We start from the raw sequence: 20,545 nt of genomic DNA on the forward strand, positions 1-20,545 counted from the left end.
CTGATGAAGATCATCAAAGGTTAGTGCTGCATTTAGCTGTGGTTTGGGTTTATGTGACATTATATGCTAGCTTGAAAAATGGGTGTCTGATTATTTCTGGCTGGGTACTCTGCTGACATAATCTAATGTTTTGCTTTCGTTGTAAAGCCTTTTTGAAATCTGACAGTGTGGTTAGATTAACGAGAGTCTTGTCTTTAAAATGGTGTAAAATAGTCATATGTTTGAAAAATTGAAGTTTTTGCATTTTTGAGGTATTTGAATATCGCGCCACGGGATTACACTGGCTGTTGAGTAGCCCGTAGAGGTTAAGGACAACAAAGTCAAGGTATTGGAGTGGCCATCACAAAGCCCTGACCTCAATCCAATGGAAATTGTGTGGGCAGAACTGAAAAAGCGTGTGCAAGCAAGGAGGCCTACAAACCTGACTCAGTTACACCAGCTCGGTCAGGAGGAATGGGCCAAAATTGTGGGAAGCGTATGGAAGGCTAACTGAAATGTTTGACCCAAGTTAAACAATTTAAAGGTAATGCTACCAAATACTAATTGAGTGTATGTAAACTTCTGACCCACTGGGAATGTGATGAAAGAAATAAAAGCTGAAACATATCATTCTCTACTATTATTCTGACATTTCACATTCTTAAAATAAAGTGGTGATTCTAACTGACCTAAGACAAGGAAGTTTTACTAGGATTAAATGTCAGGAATTGTGAAAAACTGAGTTTAAATGTATTTGGCTAAGGTGTACGTAAACTTCAGATTTCAACTGTATTTGTTGTATTATTTGTTTTGTCTTTTCTGGTGGATTAAACTCAAATTGCAACCAATTATTTTGGAGATAATTTTGTTTTCAAATAACCCAAAGTGAGCGGTTGTAATCTGAATAAAGGGGAAAAGGGCATTCTTGAACATGGGGTGAGACATTCTTACTAATTTGTAAATAAAGTCAGTTTGTTATTTAGAATATGTTATTTCTGTTTTTAGAGGGAGAGGAACCAAAAGCCCACCGTGCCTATTTTTTGAATATCTTCAGTCCACATGTCAAGTGAAATTCCCCCATTGTATTTACCCAAGTTCTCTCTTAACTCCAGGACCACCGACAGTTTTTTGGTGTTGTTGCCTGATGCAGGACTCTAGTGCCAGAGAAGAGAGACTCTAAGACTGAAAACGCCTCCATTAATTTACGAAAAGATAGTCAATTTGTGCCACAGTTTAGACTACCGATAGATCGGCATTCTAACTCACCCGTGTGATAGTGTGGTGCAATGACAGAATACCACCATCTACCACTAACGGTCGCGGAATAAGCTCGTAACTTTTAAAGGAAGAACCACAGTATATGAAAAATGATGAGTGTTTTTGTTAAGAGAGGGATGCGATTTTAGAAACTGTAAGAGGAAATTGTTTCTATAACTGTGCACATTAAGTAGTCACCGCCCCCTTGAGTGAGGTCAGAGAGCCTGCCAGTCTGACAGAACCGCCCTTTTGAATGAACTGTATCAAATTATGGGTTAAGAATTAACATATCAGACCAGAGAGATGTAGAGCTGCAGCTCACATTTAAAGTGGTTTGAACTCTGAATCTCAACACGAGGTTGAGACGATAAAGTCACCTCCCGGATAATCACTCGTATGGATGATTAGCTGTCCTAATAACGTACCTAGAAAAGCGAAGTTAAGTGAGACCATTCTACTACTCTATTCTGCTACTCTCATCACCCCACTGGAAACCATCGACATGGAGGGCTAGCCTATCTTCAAATAAGCATCTTCCAGAGCGAATGAATGTAGAATAAAGTCTGTAACTCTGTTCAGGACCACATGACAAGTCACCGGATACTGGACGATTGCAGAGGAGAACAACAGCAGAAGATGGGTTGGAACCATTTCGGACAATCGGAGCCTTACAAGCGTGCCACAAAAAGGCCCAACCCCCTTTCCAAGGTGGCCCGGTTCAGAGAGAGACACACGGCAAACCAAGGCATTTCCATGTAAAAACATGAATTATTGCTTACTCCAAGCGGGCGGCGGTTCGTGTGCAAAGTATAAGTGAGAGTAGTTTCTAAATGTACCAATGTTAAGTGTCTCTGTCCCTCTCTCTCCATGTCTTTTGTAACAAGCAGCCATATTGTTTTGAGTCCGCTAGGGACCTGTTTTTAATGTATTAAGTGTGTATATTTATCCTGTGTTACCATTTAGTTAGCTTGTAAATAAATAACTAAACCAATTTGACTAGTACTGAATCGTAAATAAGGCTCTGGTTTTTGCAGATGCAAGGTTACAACAATTCAGAATGACACGAGGTTATGATTAATAAGTTGACTGTTTATGGATGTAATAGGTAAAGACCTTTAGAGTTTAATTCAGGAGTTGGTAACTTTAAAGAACGGCTCTCGTGGTGCCCCAGATCCTAATGAGTTAACCTCACTAGGGTAGGGGGCAACATTCGGAATTTTGGATGAAAAGCGTGCCCGAAGTAAACTTCCTGCTACTCAGGTCCAGAAGCTAGGATATGCATATAATTGGTAGATTTGGATAGAAAACTCTAAAGTTTCCAAAACTGTTAAAATAATGTCTGTGAGTATAACAGAACTGATATGGCAGGCGAAAACCTGAGGAAAATCCATCCAGGAAGTGCTATTTTTTTGAAATGCCTGTTTTTCCATTGAAAGCCTATCCACCATACAAAGACTTATGATGCAGTTCACGATCCCTATGGCTTCCACTACATGTGGCCAGTCTTTAGGCATCGTTTCAGGCTTTACTCTGAAAAATGAGGGAGCAACACCACTTTCAATGAGAGGACAGTGGAAATTTCCAGACATGAGTCCAGCGCATGACCGGGAGCGCACCTTTCTTGTTTCTCCTTTTCTATTGACGAAGCTATTGTCCGGTTGAAATATGATCGATTATTTATGACAAAAACAACCTGAGGGTTGATTATAAACATCGTTTGACATGTTTCTACCAACTTTTATGGTACTTTTTAGATTTTTTGTCTGTCTGTTGTGACCGCGCTTTGTTCCAATGGATTACTGAACCAAACTCACCAACAAAACGGAGGTTATGGAATATAAAGAGGGACATTATCGAACAAAACAAACATTTATTGTGTAACATGGGAGTCTTGGGAGTGCAATCATATGAAGATCATCAAAGGTAAGTGAAACATTTTATCGCTATTTCTGACTTTTGTTAAACCTCTACATGGCTGGTTACTGTTTGTAATGATTTGTCTGCTGGGCGCTGTTCTCAGATAATCGCATAGTTTGCTTTCGCCGTAAAGCCTTTTTGAAATTTGACACAGCGGTTGGATTAACTACAAGTTTATCTTTAAGCTGGTGTATAACAGTTGTATCTTTTATGTATGTTTATTATGAGAATTTCTGTTTTGTTGAGTTTCACGCTCTGCAATTTCACTGGATGTTGTTTGAGACAGTGGATTACTGAACAAAACGTTTTTGGATATAAAGAGGGACTTGATCGAACAAATCTAACATTTATTGGGTAACTGGGAGTTTTGTGATTGTAACCATATGAAGAACATCAAAGGTAAGTGATTAATTTTAGCGCTATTTCTGACTTTTGTTACTTGGCTGATTACTGTTTGTAACAAGAAGATTAAGATTAACAAGAAGTTAATCTTTAAACCGATGTATAACACTTGTATGTTTCATACATTTTTATAATGAGTATTTCTGTTTTTGAATTTGGCGCTCTGCAATTTCACTGGATTTTGGCCAGGTGGGATGGTAGCATCCCACACCCCCTAGAGAGGTTAATTGTTACATGATTAATTTAAATCGGGTAACAATTAAACATAATTAGTTGATTAGATAAATAACACTCTTCAGATGAATCAAAGTTAAGTCACGACACTGCCAAGCCACACTGCTTCTTGACACACAGTTTGCTTAACCTGGAAGCCAGCCGCACTAATGTGTAGGAGGAAACATCGTACACCTCGCGACCCTCCCCTAAACTGGGCGACGCTGGGCCAATTGTGCGTCGCCTCATGGGTCTCAATATAACAGCCTGGGAACGAACCGGGCCTTAGACCGCTGCGCCACTCTAGAGGCCTCTGAGTCTACTTTTATCCAATGTAAAAAAACACAATTTCAAGTTTTGCTGCATAAGACTGAATTGAGGCGGTGGTCACATAGCCGTACAGGAGGAGGCTAATTCAAACATTTCTAATCTGAATATCTCAAGTTCGTTCAACTGTCGGAGCCCGAGGGTGCGCCGGTGCGCACTCATAGGCCTGCAGCTACAGCCTAATAATAGCCACACCACACCAAAGGTTCATAACCTTTAAAAGTAAGTCAAGCTGGTGTTTATAGGGAAAATATGAAAAGGCTATTACAGTTGAAGTCGGAAGTTTACATAGACCTTAGCCAAATACATTTAAACTCAGTTTTTCACAATTCCTGACATTTAATCCAAGAAAATATTCCCTGTTTTAGGTCAGTTAGGATCACCACTTTATTTTAAGAATTTGAAATGTCAGAAAAATAGTAGAAAGAATTATTTATTTTAGCTTTCATTTCTTTCATCACATTCCCAGTGGGTCAGAAGTTTACATACACTCAATTAGTATTTGGTAGCATTGCCTTTAAAATGTTTAACTTGAGTCAAAAGTTTCGGGTAGCCTTCCACAAGCTTCCCACAATAAGTTGGGTGCATTTTGGCACATTCCTCCTGACAGAGTGTATGTAAACTTCCGACTTCAACTGTATATTGCAGCGAACACTAGGATTAGCCTACAGTTGGAAATTAATTAAGCCAACGAAATTGTCTCAACAGAATGAAACAAAACACTTTTTGCATATTTAAAGAACTGGTTTAGATTAGCATAAATATGCCTACAATTATCATAATAATATACAATAATATAATGATAAAACAAATGATAAACATGGAAAGTAAATAAATAAAAGATAGAAAATTGCATCAAACCTGAATAGCGACCTGTCCACTAGAATATTAAAACGTGTCCCCATGGACGGCATTCCCCTTCTTGGCTTCTTTTCACTATACTCTTTCTCCTCTAACTTCCGTTTTATTTCAGGCCAAGGCTCCTCTCTATTCTCTTCTCAGCAACAGGTGCACGAGGTGAGCGGTCGGAACCAGCTTCAGCTGGACCTGGCCAGCCTAAGCAATACGTTTTAAGTTGCAATAGGTTGACAGATAACAAGCTTGCAAAGTTTTTCATCACCTCACCAATTAAATTAACAGAAGACCGGTCCCGGGTCCAATCTTGGAATTTCGGGTCTGGTGGACCCGTGAAGACCTCTAATACACACACACACACAGCGACACGAGGGTACATGCAGCACCTGAGTACTTAATCCAATTCAAGCCATCATTGCCATAAGCTTAATCAGAGAGGGTTAACTGAGTTAGCAACTGAACAAGCAAAGCACAAGAGCATTACAGTCCATTTTAGATATACAGTAGTACACTCTGGCATGTTGGTGAGGGGCATGCTATAATTCCCTGGTCAGTTGTTTAATGCTAACAAGGCTAACGTTGGAGTCTTCTCCAAGAGTGCGTCCCAAATGGCACCCTATTCTCTATATAGTGCACTACTATTGACCAGATCCCTATGCAGTGCCATTTGAAACGTACCTCAAAGTAAAAAACAAAGCATTAAAGGTGTTAGGATCCTTTGTTATGTGGACAAATCATCAGAACCAGCCATTCACTCACACAGCGTGGGCATCAGTAAAGCATTAGCTAGCTGATCACTGGGCAAACGTCGCCTCACACACGGACATATTTAACATACTGATTTGGTAGCTCACATTAGCACTGCCAGCGCAGTATTATACTGCGTTGTGGCGCAAGGCAGAGAAGCAGGCATTCATTAATTGGGCAGTGGAAAACTACTTGTAGACTTACGGTAACTACTTTCACTATCACTGGCATTGGAAGTGACGTGTTCTGGAATTAGAACAAAGCAGGAACGTATGGGTAAGTAGCCTAGAGTTGCAAAATTACAAAAACTTTTTACAAATCTGGAAAATGTCACAGCTAAGTAGCCACAATGTAGGCAATGATACAGTGATTGAAATGAGTGGCTTTTTGGTACAAATTCCTTATGGGTCACAACAATTCAGAAGTAAGAGAAACAGATAGGAGATGCTAGTGTAAAATGAGCTAGGTCGTGTCATTGTGATTAATTGACAACACTTTGCATGGTTACAACAGAAGTGACCCTCACACACATCAAAATTACATCACTTTTTAAGGTTACACACAATGGAAAATAAGATATTTCACTGTTAACCTATACATATAAACACAAATATATCACTATTCTGGGGCACGCGTACACACGCCTGTCCACATGTACACACAGAGCATGCTCATTCCCAGATTTTTGTTTTTCAGACAAATGAGCCCTTGTATGGTATCACAAATAGGCAGAACACATCCCAAAGTGACTCTTCGTCTTTTGCAAGTCAACTAATCCAAGCCAGCTCTGCCCAGTTCAAGAGCATCTACACTGAGTGTTTCATGTATGGGCCTATTTCTAATGGTATCAGTGTAGATGTTTTTATTAGAAAAATACATGTAGATGTTGTATGAGGGAAAAATACATGTAGATGTTGTATGAGAGGAAAATACATGCAGATGTTGTATGAGGTGATAAAAATAGGCTCTGGATGGAAATGTGATCTGGATGGACTTACCTGGTTTAATAAAAAGTTTTAGCTTATTTCCAAAATGATGAAATTACAACATCCTAGGCAAGGTAAAGATAAGCTACAACTTTAAAAAGTTAAACATTTTAGCTCATCTTTAACTTACCTCGGATGTTTTCATTTAATTGTTTTGTAAATAAAATGATAAGCAAAAAAAAATAAGCAAACTATCCCTTTAAAGTACAAACAAAGACACGAGACAGCTGTAAGCCTTCGGTCAGCTCAGTTATGGGATGGAAGAGAGACTGGGGTTGAGATGAGCATGAAGCCCTGCTGAGAAACCACTGGAAGAACAGTGTGGAGAATGAAACCGAGAAAGGCAGAGAGGGGACACTAAATGTTCAAATTATATTATATATGCTCTGGGGGCATATTTTACTTGATATCCCTGATATAAGGTCAGGAGAAGTGAGAAAATTATAAAGATTGTGAAGAGATGGAGTGCTGTGTATGGGTGGCGTGGGTAGCTGGACGGGGGACTGGGGGGGGGACTTACTCTGGCTTTTGGATAGCATGTCGTCAGGGTTGTCCTGTGGAGCAGTCAGCAGAGAGCAAGCCAAACAAGGAAAGAACAACCACAAGGACAAAATGTTACTGGAGTCACAGAGAGAAAGAGACGAGTGGGGGAGGACTACCACCGGACACTGCTGTGGCAATGCAACAGGGTGGCCATCTTGGCTCAACAGGAGAGGAAACAGGCTGATACACGGACTTCATGTTGGTTGTGATAAGCTACATTGCAGCTCTGTCCAATATTATATAGGGAAATTGACTATAAACAGGCTCTCACGAGAAGGCTGCTGGACTGGTTCGTATCCAAAGTTGGACTGGCCCAATTTTACCCAGTGTTACACGGGTGCTAGGACTTCATGTTGCTGTGATAGGCTACATTGCAGCTCTGTCCAATATTATATAGGGAAATTGACTATAAACCGGCTCTTATGAGAAGGATGCTGGACTGGTTCGTATCCAAAGTTGGATTGGCCCATTTTTACCCAGTGTTACACGGGTGAATTTTATGTTTCTCGTGTGGGCTGGGGTCATGGTTCGGCCCCTGTTGCCAACACTGCCCCACTGTGTCCGGTGTGCCTTCACTGGCCTCTTCTCTCCTCCCGTGCCTGATCTCTACCATTGACAACCCAGAATGCCCGGGTGTAAACGGTCTCTTGATCTCGCTGTACTTACGGTCAACATCGCTCGTTTCCTGCTCGCTTGCATCCTTGTTGTAGAAAGGGAACTTTCGGGAAAATAGGTTCTTTTTACGCTTGTCATTGAGTGACTGCTGAGGAAGAAAGTGAAAGGAAGGGGGGGTGGGCAGAAGGTATGGAGAATGTCTAATGTCGGTATGGAGAAAATATAGCCTTGTAGCAAGGTTAACATGAGAGCTAAAGGCTGATGTCTACTTTACTCTGACGATGGTGCTTTAGCGGGGTTGGCATGACAGCTACATTGACAATGTAGCTAGCCCTGAAGCAAGGTTTGCATGAGCGTTAAATGCTGATTTGTACTCTGACAATGTGGCTAGCCCTGTAGCAGGGTAAGCATGAAGCTAAAGTTAAAAAAAAAATCCAGATACTGCCACAATACTCAAGCCACATTTCAGAGCTGTATTTATTAAGCTAATCAGCCACTTCAAGACCCAATATATCAGGCAAAAGGCTAAACAGTATATACACTGAGTATACAAAATATTAAGAACACTGCTCTTTCCATGGCAGACTGACCAGTTGAATCCAGGTGAAAGCTATGATCCCTTATTGATGTCACTTATTAAATCAACTTCAGTCAGTGTAGATGAAGGGGAGGAGACAGGTTAAAGAAGGATTTTTAAGCCTTGAGACAATGGAGACATGTATTGTGTATGTGCGCCATTCAAAGGGTGAAAGGGCAATATTTAAGTGACTTTGAACGGGGAATGGTAGTTTGTGCCAGGCGAACCAGTTTGTGTCAAGAACTGCAACACTGCTAGGCTTTTCACTTTCAACAGTTTCCCATGTGTATCAAGAATGGTCCACCACCCAAAAGACATCTAGCCAACTTGATACAACTGTGGGAAGCATTGGTGTCAACATCGGCCAGTATCCCTATGGAACGCTTTCGACACCTTGTAGAGTCCATGCCCCGACGAATTGAGGCTGTTCTGAGGGCAAAAGGGCAACTAAATATTAGGAAGGTGTTTCTAATTTTTGGTATACTCGGTGTAATTAATGCTCAACAATACTGGGGTTGGATATTGATTTCCATAGTGCTTGCTAATCAAGTTCAATGTGTGACAAGGTGTGCAGTTTTAGGAATTATGGTTGATTAGTAATACATATTTTAATATAAAATACAGTACATATCTTACACAAGAAAAAGAAAGCCTCAAATTGTAAAAATAATCCCTGAAAAAATCCTGCATCACCAAAACACTAAGGGGAAAATGATGTATCGGAACACGATGGGCGAGATTCTACCGCTCTGTCAACCACCAATCGTGACTGACAGTAGGCTGATAATGCCACCCCATCACAAAGTGAGCATGTGCAAAGCAAAGATGAGTGAGTGGTGAGGAGGCCTCGGAGAAAGCTTGGGAAGAAAAGCGAGGTGACCTACGTCACAATTCTTAAGAGGCAATTGATTTGCATGCAAAATGGGATGCAGAGAAGGGAAAACCCCCAAAGCTAGCTTTTGTGCATACACATGCCAAGAGAAGTGATTTCACTGCTTTTGTTTCAGTGCTTTCTTATCCCCTATAACGCTAACAAGATTAGCTGTAAATATCGTCCCAATCTTTAGATAGATCCAGTCACATCAGTAGTGTCTACTGGTTGGGGCCAATTCAGTCCAACCTGCTTTGAGTTATTTCACTGCATCCAGGGCCATGCTGCACCTAGCGAGTAAAGTTGAAGACTATTGAGATAAACAGAGAGAGAGAGAGAAAGAGGGGGAGTGTGAGAGCAAGGAAAAGAGTCGGGTGGTGGAGGTAGTGGCAGAGGGAGCAGACGGTCAGACGTCAATGGCAAGCGTATCTCTCCCTCCTTTTCCACTCATGCACGTTTGGTCTTTTTCGGTTTGCGTTGTTAGGAGTCGGCGGCACTGGGGTGTTTCGGTTGGCGTGCGGGGTACTTTTTGGATGGTAACACATCCAGTCTATGGGCTCGCCCACTCAGGTTTGTCATTGCAGTTATATTAAAAGTTATTAAAAAAGGGAAATGAATGACAGCTGGACTTGGGGCAGCGTCAGTCAAAAGGTTGTCGACAGACACTGTTAAAGAGCTGTCTAGCATTTCCAAACATTAGTCACAATCAGATTGATTAGTATTTGTAATTCAAGTGGCAGCAGAAAGTACTAATCATTGGACTAAAACTATACATAGAGTCAATAAATTTGAAATACAGCAAATTACATTTTCTACTGTAAAATACTGGATCCTGAAATTATTAACACCCTTGATAAAGATGAGCAAAAATGACTGTATAAATAAATAATTGAAATAATGAGCTATATTGAATGCTCCAAAGAGATTTTGTTTAACAAGTAATAAATGTCAAAACCGAAAGGCAAAAAATTATTGACACCCCGTTTTCAATACTTCCCCTTGCGAGGATAACGGCACTGAGCCTTTTTCTAAAATTGAGTTGGAGAACACATCGGGAAGGATCATAGACCATTCTTTCATAAACAATCCTTCCAGATCCTTCATCTGCACTTATGGACGGCCCTCTTCAATTCAAACCACAGGTTTTCAATGAGTTTCATGTCCGGAGACTAAGATGGACATTTAAAATGTATGATTTTGTGGCCAATTAACAATTTCTTTGTGGATGATGATGTGTGCTTGGAGTTATTGTCTTGCTGGAAGATCCACTTGTGGCCAAGTTTCAGCCTTCTGGCAGAGGCAAGCAGGTTTTGGCAAGAAATGTCCTGGTACTGGGTAAAGTTCATGATGTCACTGACCTTAAAAAGGGCCCTGGGACCAGTGGAAGCAAATAGCCCCATAACCAGGCTTCGAATTTCCCGGCAGCATCGATAGCCATGGCCGTTGATGCCGTAATGCCCCCTAAAGAAATCCATGCCTTGTGGCCAAAGTGGCAATTGTGCCCTATGGCTGAATATAATAATTATAATTCCCTTCTCTAAATTATTTATGGACTCCCGAGTAGCGCAGCGGTCTAAGACACTGCATCTCAGTGCAAGAGGCGTCACTACAGTCCCTGGTTCGAATCGAGGCTGAATCACATCCGGCCCTGATTGGGAGTCCTTTGGAGCGGCGCACAATTGGCCCAGCGTCGTCCGGGTTTGGCCGGGGTAGGCCGTCATTGTAAATAAGAATTTGTTCTTAACTGACTTGCCAAGTCAAATAAAGGTTAAATAAAAAAAATCTAACATTCTCTCGACTGCCAATCGCCGTGCCCCGAAGTACCTATCACTCACATGGCTCTCTCAGATATCTAAATTATTAATAGCCAATGACTGACAACAAGCTACAAGTGACAGACACATCGGAAATGCAACGACGTGCATCCTTTTCGAATTCCGAGGCGCATATCGAAGATGTTATAACTGTCCACATTTACTTTTCGTCAGCCAACAAGATGAGTAGGCCTAATGTACAGCAAAAGCACAAGCCTATGTCAATCTACTATCCCCCATAGTACAAAAGTTAACCTATTCTACGGGTCAGCTCTCCTTCTGTGCGAGAAATAAATATTCCAAATATACTCTGGGACAGTTGTTGGATGCGATAGATCAAAAAACCTTTAAAAAACAAATGAAGCTGATGCAACAGATTATCTTAAAATGTTGATAAACTATCAGTCAATTTTTCACATAATAAGTGCAGCAATGTGCATACAGAAATAGGCTATAAACTCTAATATTCCAAAATGCAATTACCAGGAAAACAGCGCAAATGCTAGCAGTTTCAAAAATATGTGGACACCTGCTCGTCGGGCATCTCATTTCAAAATCATGGACATTAATATAGAGTTAGTCCCCCCTTTGCTGCTAAAACAGCCTCCACTAGAGGCTGTTTCCACTAGATGTTGGAACATTGCTGCGGGGACTTGCTTCCATTCAGCCACAAGAGCATTAGTGCGGTCAGGCACTGATGTTGGGTGATTAGGCATGGCTTGCAGTCAGCGTTCCAATTCATCCCAAAGGTGCTCGATGGGGTTGAGGTCAGGGCTCTGTGCAGGCCAGTCAAGTTCTTCCACACCGATCTTGACACAATTTCTGTATGTACCTCGCTTTGCGCATGGGGGAATTGTTATGCTTAAACAGGAAAGGGCCTTCCCCAAACTGTAGTGTTAAGATTTCCCTTCACTGGAACTAAGGGCCTAGCCTGAACCATGAAAAACAGCCTCAGACCATTATTCCTCCTCCACCAAACTTTGCATTTGGGCAGGTAGCATTATCCTAGCTGCTCGGCCAGGAAACCCATTTCATGAAGCTCCCTAACGAACAGTTCTTGTGCTGACAGTGCTTCGAGAGGCAGTTTGGAACTCTGTAGTGAGTGTTGCAACCGAGGAAAGGCAATTTTATGCGCTACGCGCTTCAGCCCTCGCCGGTCCCATTCTGTGAGCATGTGTGGCCTACCACTTCGTGGCTGAGCTGTTATTTCTCCTAGACGTATCCACAATAACAGCACCTACAGTTGACCAGGGCAGCTCTAGCTGGACAGACATTTTATGAGCTGACTTTAATAACTCATCCTATGACGGTGCCACATTGAAAGTCCCTGAGCTCTTCAGTAAGGGCCATTCTACTGCAAATGTTTGTCTATGGAGATCGCACGGCTGTGTGCTAGATTGTATACACCCGTCAGCAACATGTGTGGCTGAAATAGCCAAATCCATTCATTTGAAGGGGTGTCCACATACTTTTGGGCATGTATTGTATGTAATTGAAAGTCTCATTAAAGTTTGGCTACATTTTCAGGCGCCTCCCTCATGTCAGCATCGGTCTGGACATGACAGGCTGTAGCCAATACGCATAGGCTATAACCTACACTTTGACATGTAGGCTAATTATTTATGTACATCTACATACACTTATGTTTTTCTTTAAAGAATAGCTACTGTTTTTTGGTTTAAAAATGTAATTGGATATTTTGGTTAATGGCCTTGATGCCCTGGCAGATTGGAAACCTCTTGAAGGCCAAATGGCCTTGTCCCTAAATGCCCGAGATTCCCGGCTTGCCCATAACAAAGATCCACCACCATATTTTACAATAGGTATGGAGTTATTTTCTGCTCATGCATTCTCATTTAGACGCCAAACCCACTGATGGTGTGCATGGCCAAAGAGCCTACTGTAAAATATGGTGGTGGATCTTTGATGTTATGGGGTTATTTTTCTTGCACTGGTCCTGGACTTTACCCAGTACAAGGACATTTTAGGCAAAAATCTGGGTCCTGGGGCCCTTATTAAGGTCAACAGCATCATGAACTTTACCCAGTGCAAGGTAATTTATTTATTTTTTAAAAAGGTTTTTGACTAAAATGTTGGTCTGGAGCCCTGAAGGTGAGGTATTTCTCAGTCCAGTCAAAGCTCTGTCTGGCACACCAATGGAACCAGCTTCCCCCTGATGCTAGGACAGTAGAGTCCCTGCCCATTTTCCGAAAACGTCTGAAACCGAACCTCTTTGAAGACCATTTTAAATATCTCAGTCTTCCCCCCCGCCCTCAAAAATAAATAACTAGCACCGATTTTCCTTAATAATTCTTAGGGATTGGTGTCCCTTCCACGGGACAGTTGAGCTAATGTAGGCTAATGCGATTAGCATGAGGTTGTAAGTAACAAGACAATTTCCCAGGACATAGACATATCTGATATTGGCACAAAGCATACATTCTTGTTAATCTAACTGCACTGACCAATTTACAGTAGCTATTACAGTGAAAGAATACCATCCTATTGTTTGAGGAGCGTGCACAATTTTGAACATGAAAAGTTATTAATAAACAAATGAGGCACATTTGGGCAGTCTTGATACAACATTTTGAACAGAAATGCAATGGTTCATTGGATCAGTCTAAAACCTTGCACATACACTGCTGCCATCTAGTGGCCAAAGTCTAAATTGCACCTGGGCTGGAATAATACATTATGGCCTTTCTCTTGCATTTCAAAGATGATGGTACAAGATGATGGTATTACATTTTACCAGATCTATTGTGTTATTGTCTCCTACATTCCTTTCACATTTCCACAAACATCAAAGTGTTTCCTTTCAAATGGTACCAAGAATATGCATATCCTTGCTTCAGGGCCTGAGCTACAGGCAGTTAGATTTGGGTATGTCATTTTAAGCGGAAATTGAAAAAAATCCTTAAGAGGATCCGCCCCTTTAAATGACTAAAATATCAATTGAAAACCACATTGTCAATCATTTTGACCCCTACCTTTACGAGAAAAAAGTATTACTTGTTAAACAAAATACCTTTCTCTGAGTATTTTATTAGTATAAAATAATATAATTTGAGCCTCCTGAGTGGCGCAGCGATCTAAGGCACTGCATCGCAGTGTTAGTTGCGTCACTAGCGATCCTGGTTCGATACGGGGCTGTATCGCAGCTGACCGGGAGGCGGCGCACAATTGGCCCAGCGTTGTCCGGGTTAGGGGAGGGTTTGGCCGGCTGGGATGTCCTTGTCCCGTCGCGCTCTAGCGACTCTTGTGGCGGGCTGGGTACATGCACGTGTACGGTGTTGCCACGTGTACGGTGTTTCCTCCAACACATTGGTGCGGCTGGCTTCCGGGTTAAGCGAGCAGCGCGGCTTGGCGGGGTCGTGTTTTAAGGGCTCACGGCTCTCGACCCGTACAGGAGTTGCAGCGATGGGAAAAGACTAACTACCAATTGGATATCATATTGGGGAGAAAAAAGGATTAAAAAAAATATTATTTTAAAATGTTTTAGCTCAGCATTTTAATTATTTATTTTACAGTCATTTCTGCTCATCTTTATGAAGGGTGTCAATCATTTCAGACCCCACTGTATATTCCGAATGGTGAGGTCATCCTGTATGCAGACTACATGATTAAATCTAAAATCATACACTTCAAAACCTAATTAAACACAATGCAAGTATTGCTTTAAAGTGCCACAATACTCATTAATCAGATCAACACTAAATCTAATGTCCTCCTTCCTCATAACGAGACAGAAATGTTACTTACCCCTCTGTCTCGCGACTTTGAGTTAAACTTGACTGTCTTTAGCCGCGCCCTCTCTTTCTTCTCCACCCTGAGGGTTAAGGTCATGAAAGTTCATTAGAGGTCATTAACCTGATAAAATATGTCAGTAACACAATTGAGGGTTGCAAGATTATGTAATTTATAGATCGGCAGGTAAGGGTGCTCTCGAGCGGCTAGATGTTCTCTCGGCCATCAGATTTTCCACCAATGCTCCTTATAGGACACATCACTGCACTCATCTCTGTATACACGTCACAAGACCCACTGGTTGATGCTTATGCCTGACTCACACCTATCTGAGATACCTACTGCAGCCGTCATCCTCCACATACAACACCCTTTCATGGGTCGCTCTTCTTTTTAGTTCGCTGCAGCTACCGACTGGAACGAGCTGCAAATAAACACTCAAACTGGACAGTTTTATCTCCATCTCTTCATTCAAAGACTCAATCATGGACACTCTTACAGACAGTTGTGGCTGCCTCGCATGATATATTGTTGTCTCTACCTTCTTTCCCTTTGTGCTGTTGTCTGTGCCCAATAATGTTTGTACCATGTTTTGGGCTGCTACCATGTGCTTCTGACATGTTGTGTTGCTACCATAATGTGTTGTCATGTGTTGCTGCCATGCTATGTTGGTGTCTCTTTATGTAGAGTTGTGGTGTCTCTCTTGTCGTGATGTGTGTTTTTTCTATATATATATATATATATATATATATATATATATATATATATATATATATATATATATATATATACAACACTACATAAAGAGACAACAACATAGCATGGCAGCAACACATGACAACACATTATGGTAGCAACACAACATGGCAGAAGCACATGGTAGCAGACACCACATATATATATATATATATATATATATATACTATTTTTATATATACTATTTTGTAAATCCTACTGTATGCAACAACCCAATATGATTGGTTAAAATAAGCACCATGCAATTTATAGATTTGCAGTACATATCTTTTCCATTCATTTGTGGCCCTGACATTCAGGACATCGGACACAGAGAAGTATCTATATCCAGACCACTCAGAGGCTATGGATAAATATTCAGAAATGGTCTAATGAAAACCAAAGCTTCGGCAGGGAGAAACCCAATATGTACCTGAATGTGCCAAATCTATTTTAGAACGGCAAGTTCTTCAAAGGTAAATGTGTTTTGCAGTCACAGCATTAATCATGTAGGAGCTGTGGACTATGGCAGGGATAGGCAACTTGTCGAGGAGGTCCAAAACACTTTTGTTTTTATTCTCTCCGTCTAATCAAGGACAGATTCAGACCTGGGACATCAGGAGTACAACTAACTACGAGTTAGAAGAGAAAAACAGGAGGGGGGTTTACCTTCTCTTGCTGGGGATGACACCCACTTCCTCTGCCTCGCCCTCCGGGGTCACCTGCCGTGCCTGCCACCACTCGTCGTCTGAGGCGTTCACCACATGCAGGATGTCCCCGAATTTAAAGTTGAGCCCCTGAGAGGGGAGCCCTGAGTCCTTTGTCTTGTCATAGTCGAATAGGACTCTGGAAAGAGTAGGAAACAATTCACATTCAGTAAGCGAGTTTGATCATTTAGATGTAGTCACCTGGCTGGCATACGGCTAATATTTGATTAACAGTAAACTATAACCTGTAGTAACCAAACATTATACATCTAGTTTGTCAGATGCTTCAAGACCACAAAAGTAGTACAATGTTAAGATGAGTCCACATCCCACGCCATCGGTTGTGTTGATCCTGCTATATGCCTCAACTAAATGAATGGAAATATGAGCACTGCAAATTTAGAAATCTTACAGTGCTTATCTTTACCATTCATTTTAGATTGCAGAATATAACTGAATCTACAAAACAGCTGGCCTGAGACATGGAATTAACTCAACACATGAATACTTTTGACAAACTTCTAAACATCTGAGAAACGTAGATTTTTGGAGGCTAAGCAGGGCTCTAAAGTGCGACAACTTTGGTTGCATATGCAACAAAAACTTTTGCTGTGCGACCAGGAATTTTAATTGGGGACCACCAATGCGACCCAAAAAATAATCCCAATTTTTTGTTTAATTTTTATTTCTAATAACTGTTGTAATGATAAGGCTTCCTTGTATCACTGTTTCCTGAGCGCAGATTATTTAACAATATGCACCATTAATACAGCAAAAACTGCTAGTTTCTAACCAAAACAGTTCAAAAGACCTGACCCATATTACTGGCACAACCTTTTTATCTTCCTGTCACCGAAACCATGCTGCGGGCCGCTATAAAACTACTCGTGGGTCGCATTTGTTTTACACCTTGTTCAGTCATGTTTGTTACCTCATTAGCTAGCTAGCTATCAACCTAGTAACTTTACCAGAACACCCCCCCAAAAAATATGTATATTTTTTTTATTTAACCTTTATTTAAGCAGAGGCCTCAATTTGGGGGCACAGAAAGGAAAAGGGTTAGCATCTTCAGGAGATCAATGATCATAGCAATGAATGAATGACAGATGTCTTGCATGTCGTCATCACAAACCTGACGCTCTAAAAGAGCGTACAATTTTCAATTTAATGCATCTCCATAGGAAAATAGTGATTTTACATCATGTAGAAACCTAATATTCCACAAATGACTAATTTCAATGACAGGAATTTGTATAAACATTTTTGCTTTTTATAATAAACATGTATTTACAGGGTTACAACATTTTTACCCCCCTTTTCGCCAAAATTTGGTGATTACGATCTTGTCTCATCGCTGCAACTCTGCAATGGGCTCGGGAGAGGCAAAGGTCGAGTCATGCGTCTTCCCGAAACATGACCCGCCAAGCCGCTCTTCTTAACACCCACTCACTTAACCCGGAAGCCAGCTGCACCACTGTGTCGGAGGAAACGCCGTTCAACTGACGAGCATGATCAGGCGCCTGGCCCACCACAAGGAGTCGCTAGAGCGCGATGAACCAAACCCTCCCCTAACCCAGACGCCGCTGGGCTAATTGTGCGCCGTCATATGGGACTCCCGGTCACAGCCAGCCTGGGATCGAACCCCAAGCTGTAGTGACACCACAACACTTAGACAGCAGCGCCACTCGTGAGGCCTCTCCTAATTTTTTTAAGTTAGGAGCACCAATGCTACCAATGAAACATTTTAATTTAGAGCCCTGAGTGCAAGGTTAAGCTGAAGACCTTCAATCTATTGAGAGCTGGTGATGTCTTTTACTTTGTTTTGGAGTCATCTCCACCCCTAGAGTTCACTGACGCATGCACCTGTGCATCACACGGTGACGTCATTTTGAATATTGAATAGCTCTGTGTGTTTATGCTAGAGAATTACTGTTGCAGCTCAAACCCTTATTTCCACTGATATAAAGTTTGCGCTGATTCCATAACATGGGGTTTGTGATAGCAGACTTGTTCTACTCATGAGAGGATCTGGACAAGAAAATCACCATGAGATTGTCTGTAAAATCCGAACCGTGTAAGCTACAAACCAATATGTCACCAATATCGAAAGCAGAGACTCTCACAAACACAAAGGTGTTGGTTGTACTGCTCAACGACACACACCAGCTTCAAGGGAGTCGTCAATGTAACCCAGTAGAAATTAGTAGAAATTGCAAAAAGTGCAAAATGTGCCCAAAATAATGTGACCAAACATGGGTCTAAATATTTTTCCCTAAGTTTTCTTATACACTACATTATCAACAGTATGTGGACACCTGCTCTTCGAACATCTCATTCCAAAATGATGGGCATTAATATAGAGTTGATCCCCCCTTTGCTGCTAAAACATCCACCACTCTTCTGGGCAGGCTTTCCACTAGATGTTGGAACATTGCTGCGGGGACTTGCTTCCATTCAGCCACAAGAGCATTAGTGAGGTCAGGCACTGATGTTGGGCAATTAGGTCTGGCTCGTTGTCAGCATTCCAATTCATCCCAAAGGTGTTTGATGGGGTTGAGGTCAGGGCTCTGTGCAGGTGTTGCCTGCACAAGAGTTGTTGTGCGAAGAGTTGTTGTGCTGACGTTGCTTCCAGAAGCAGTTTGGAACTCGGTAGTGAGTGTTGCAACCGAGGACAGAAGATTTAAGGCGCTAAGTGCTTCAGCACTCGGCGGTCGCGTTCTGTGAGCTTGTGTGGCCTACCACTTCACGGTGGGTCGTTGTTGCTCCTAGACGTTTCCACTTCAAAATAACAGCACTTACAGTTGACTGGGGCAGCTCTAGCAGGCCATGAATTTTACGAACTGACTTGTTGGAAAGTAAAAGCCGAAGTCAATGTTTCATAAAATATTTTGTTATATATTTTTGGGATATCGACAAGGGTCCTAAAATTCAAAATCAAGTTGCTAAATGATACATTTTCCGACCATTTACAAAACAATTCCATATGTTAGCTTAGTAGATATTGCAATCTAAGGGCTTAGACCTACAGAGGTTAAAGCTAATGGTCATTTACATTTCGGGAGAACCCCTTTAGGTCTTACCTAACGTAGAGTGACCTCTTCTGGCTGGTCCGCAGCGAGCCCGACCCCGAGCTGATGCTGCTGTTCATCATCTGTTCTCGCAGGTCGTGGATCTTGGCTTCAAATCGACTGTACTCTGAAAGGAAAACATAAGCAAAATAGACACAATATTGTCTTAATTCATTTAGAAGAAAAATCTAAAAATGTATAAAAAATATGTACTAAAAGAAACAAAAAGGCCAAATCCCAATAATCTCTCCTTCCTCCCAAAGTGTTCACTTGTTCCCTTCACTGATTTGAAAGTAAAGGACTGGTGTAAGAAATATAGTAGAAACTCCCCCAAGCCCATTCCTCTACCAACCCAATGCGTTTGTGGGAAGTAGTGAACGAGAGTGAACTTAAGAAAGAAGATATTATTGGGACACACCCTATAATATGGGGTCCAAAATTGACACCCTTGATAAAGATGAGAAAAAATGACTATATAAAATAAATATATAAAAACAGGGAAATTATTTTATTTTATACTAATACAATTCCCCAGAGAAAAATATTTATTTTAATAAGTAATATTTATTTTCTCAAATAAGGTTAAGGTAAGGGTTCAAATTATTGACACCCCTGTTTTAATACCTTTCAATACTTCACCTGGTGAGTATAACGGCACTGAGCCTTTTTCTAAAATGTTTTATGAGATTGGGGAACACATTGGGAGTGATCTTACACCATTAATCCATTAACATTTTTTCCAGATTCTTGATATCCTTTGTCTACGCTTATGTACTGCCCTCTTCAATTCAAACCACAGGTTTTTAATGGTCTTCATGTCCGGAGGCTAAAATGGCCATTGCAAAATGAGGTGGCGTGTATTTATGGATGCTAAGGGAAGCCAGGCTTCCTCAAAAAATTGACCAAGGAAATACATTTCCTTCAATTCGCAAGAAGCTGAATGCATCTAAACAGAGAAAGCATCTGAGCGAACGAAACACCGCCCCTCTGTCTCAGTATGTGTAGCCCATTATCTGATGCTGTCTAGTCAAAAAGAGTATGACATTGTTGCCACCCGTAGCGCTGAATACAAGTAAAGCCAGCGAACATTCAGTCTCCTTTCATAAAAATAAATAGAATAACAGCAATCAACGTTGGACTAAACTGAGTGAGCTCAGCGGTGAATGGTCCTGGCGCACCAAA

At 41.4% G+C, this 20,545-nt stretch overlaps 1 protein-coding gene across 35 annotated transcripts in view; it reads right to left on the reverse strand.

Moving 5' to 3' along the window:
* Positions 1–20,545, reverse strand: part of LOC106568684 (disks large homolog 1) — a 347,451-nt gene that overhangs the window by 17,202 nt on the left and 309,704 nt on the right. For 10 of the 35 annotated variants that reach the window (XM_014139226.2, XM_014139225.2, XM_014139219.2 and 7 more), the window contains 6 exons: positions 19,376–19,490; positions 16,258–16,434; positions 14,869–14,935; positions 7,893–7,989; positions 5,902–5,943; positions 5,221–5,292 (listed from right to left, as the gene is read on the reverse strand). In XM_014139226.2, the coding sequence (XP_013994701.2) occupies positions 5,221–5,292; positions 5,902–5,943; positions 7,893–7,989; positions 14,869–14,935; positions 16,258–16,434; positions 19,376–19,490 (570 nt within the window). Of the gene's footprint in view, positions 1–5,220; positions 5,293–5,901; positions 5,983–7,203; positions 7,238–7,892; positions 7,990–14,868; positions 14,936–16,257; positions 16,435–19,375; positions 19,491–20,545 lie in introns of all 35 variants that reach the window. The other 25 variants (XM_014139216.2, XM_045693828.1, XM_045693826.1 and 22 more) reach the window with 10 other exon arrangements.

The sequence above is a fragment of the Salmo salar genome, chromosome ssa14 (assembly GCF_905237065.1).
Source record: "Salmo salar chromosome ssa14, Ssal_v3.1, whole genome shotgun sequence".
In the NCBI taxonomy this organism is placed as follows: Eukaryota; Metazoa; Chordata; class Actinopteri; order Salmoniformes; family Salmonidae; genus Salmo; species Salmo salar.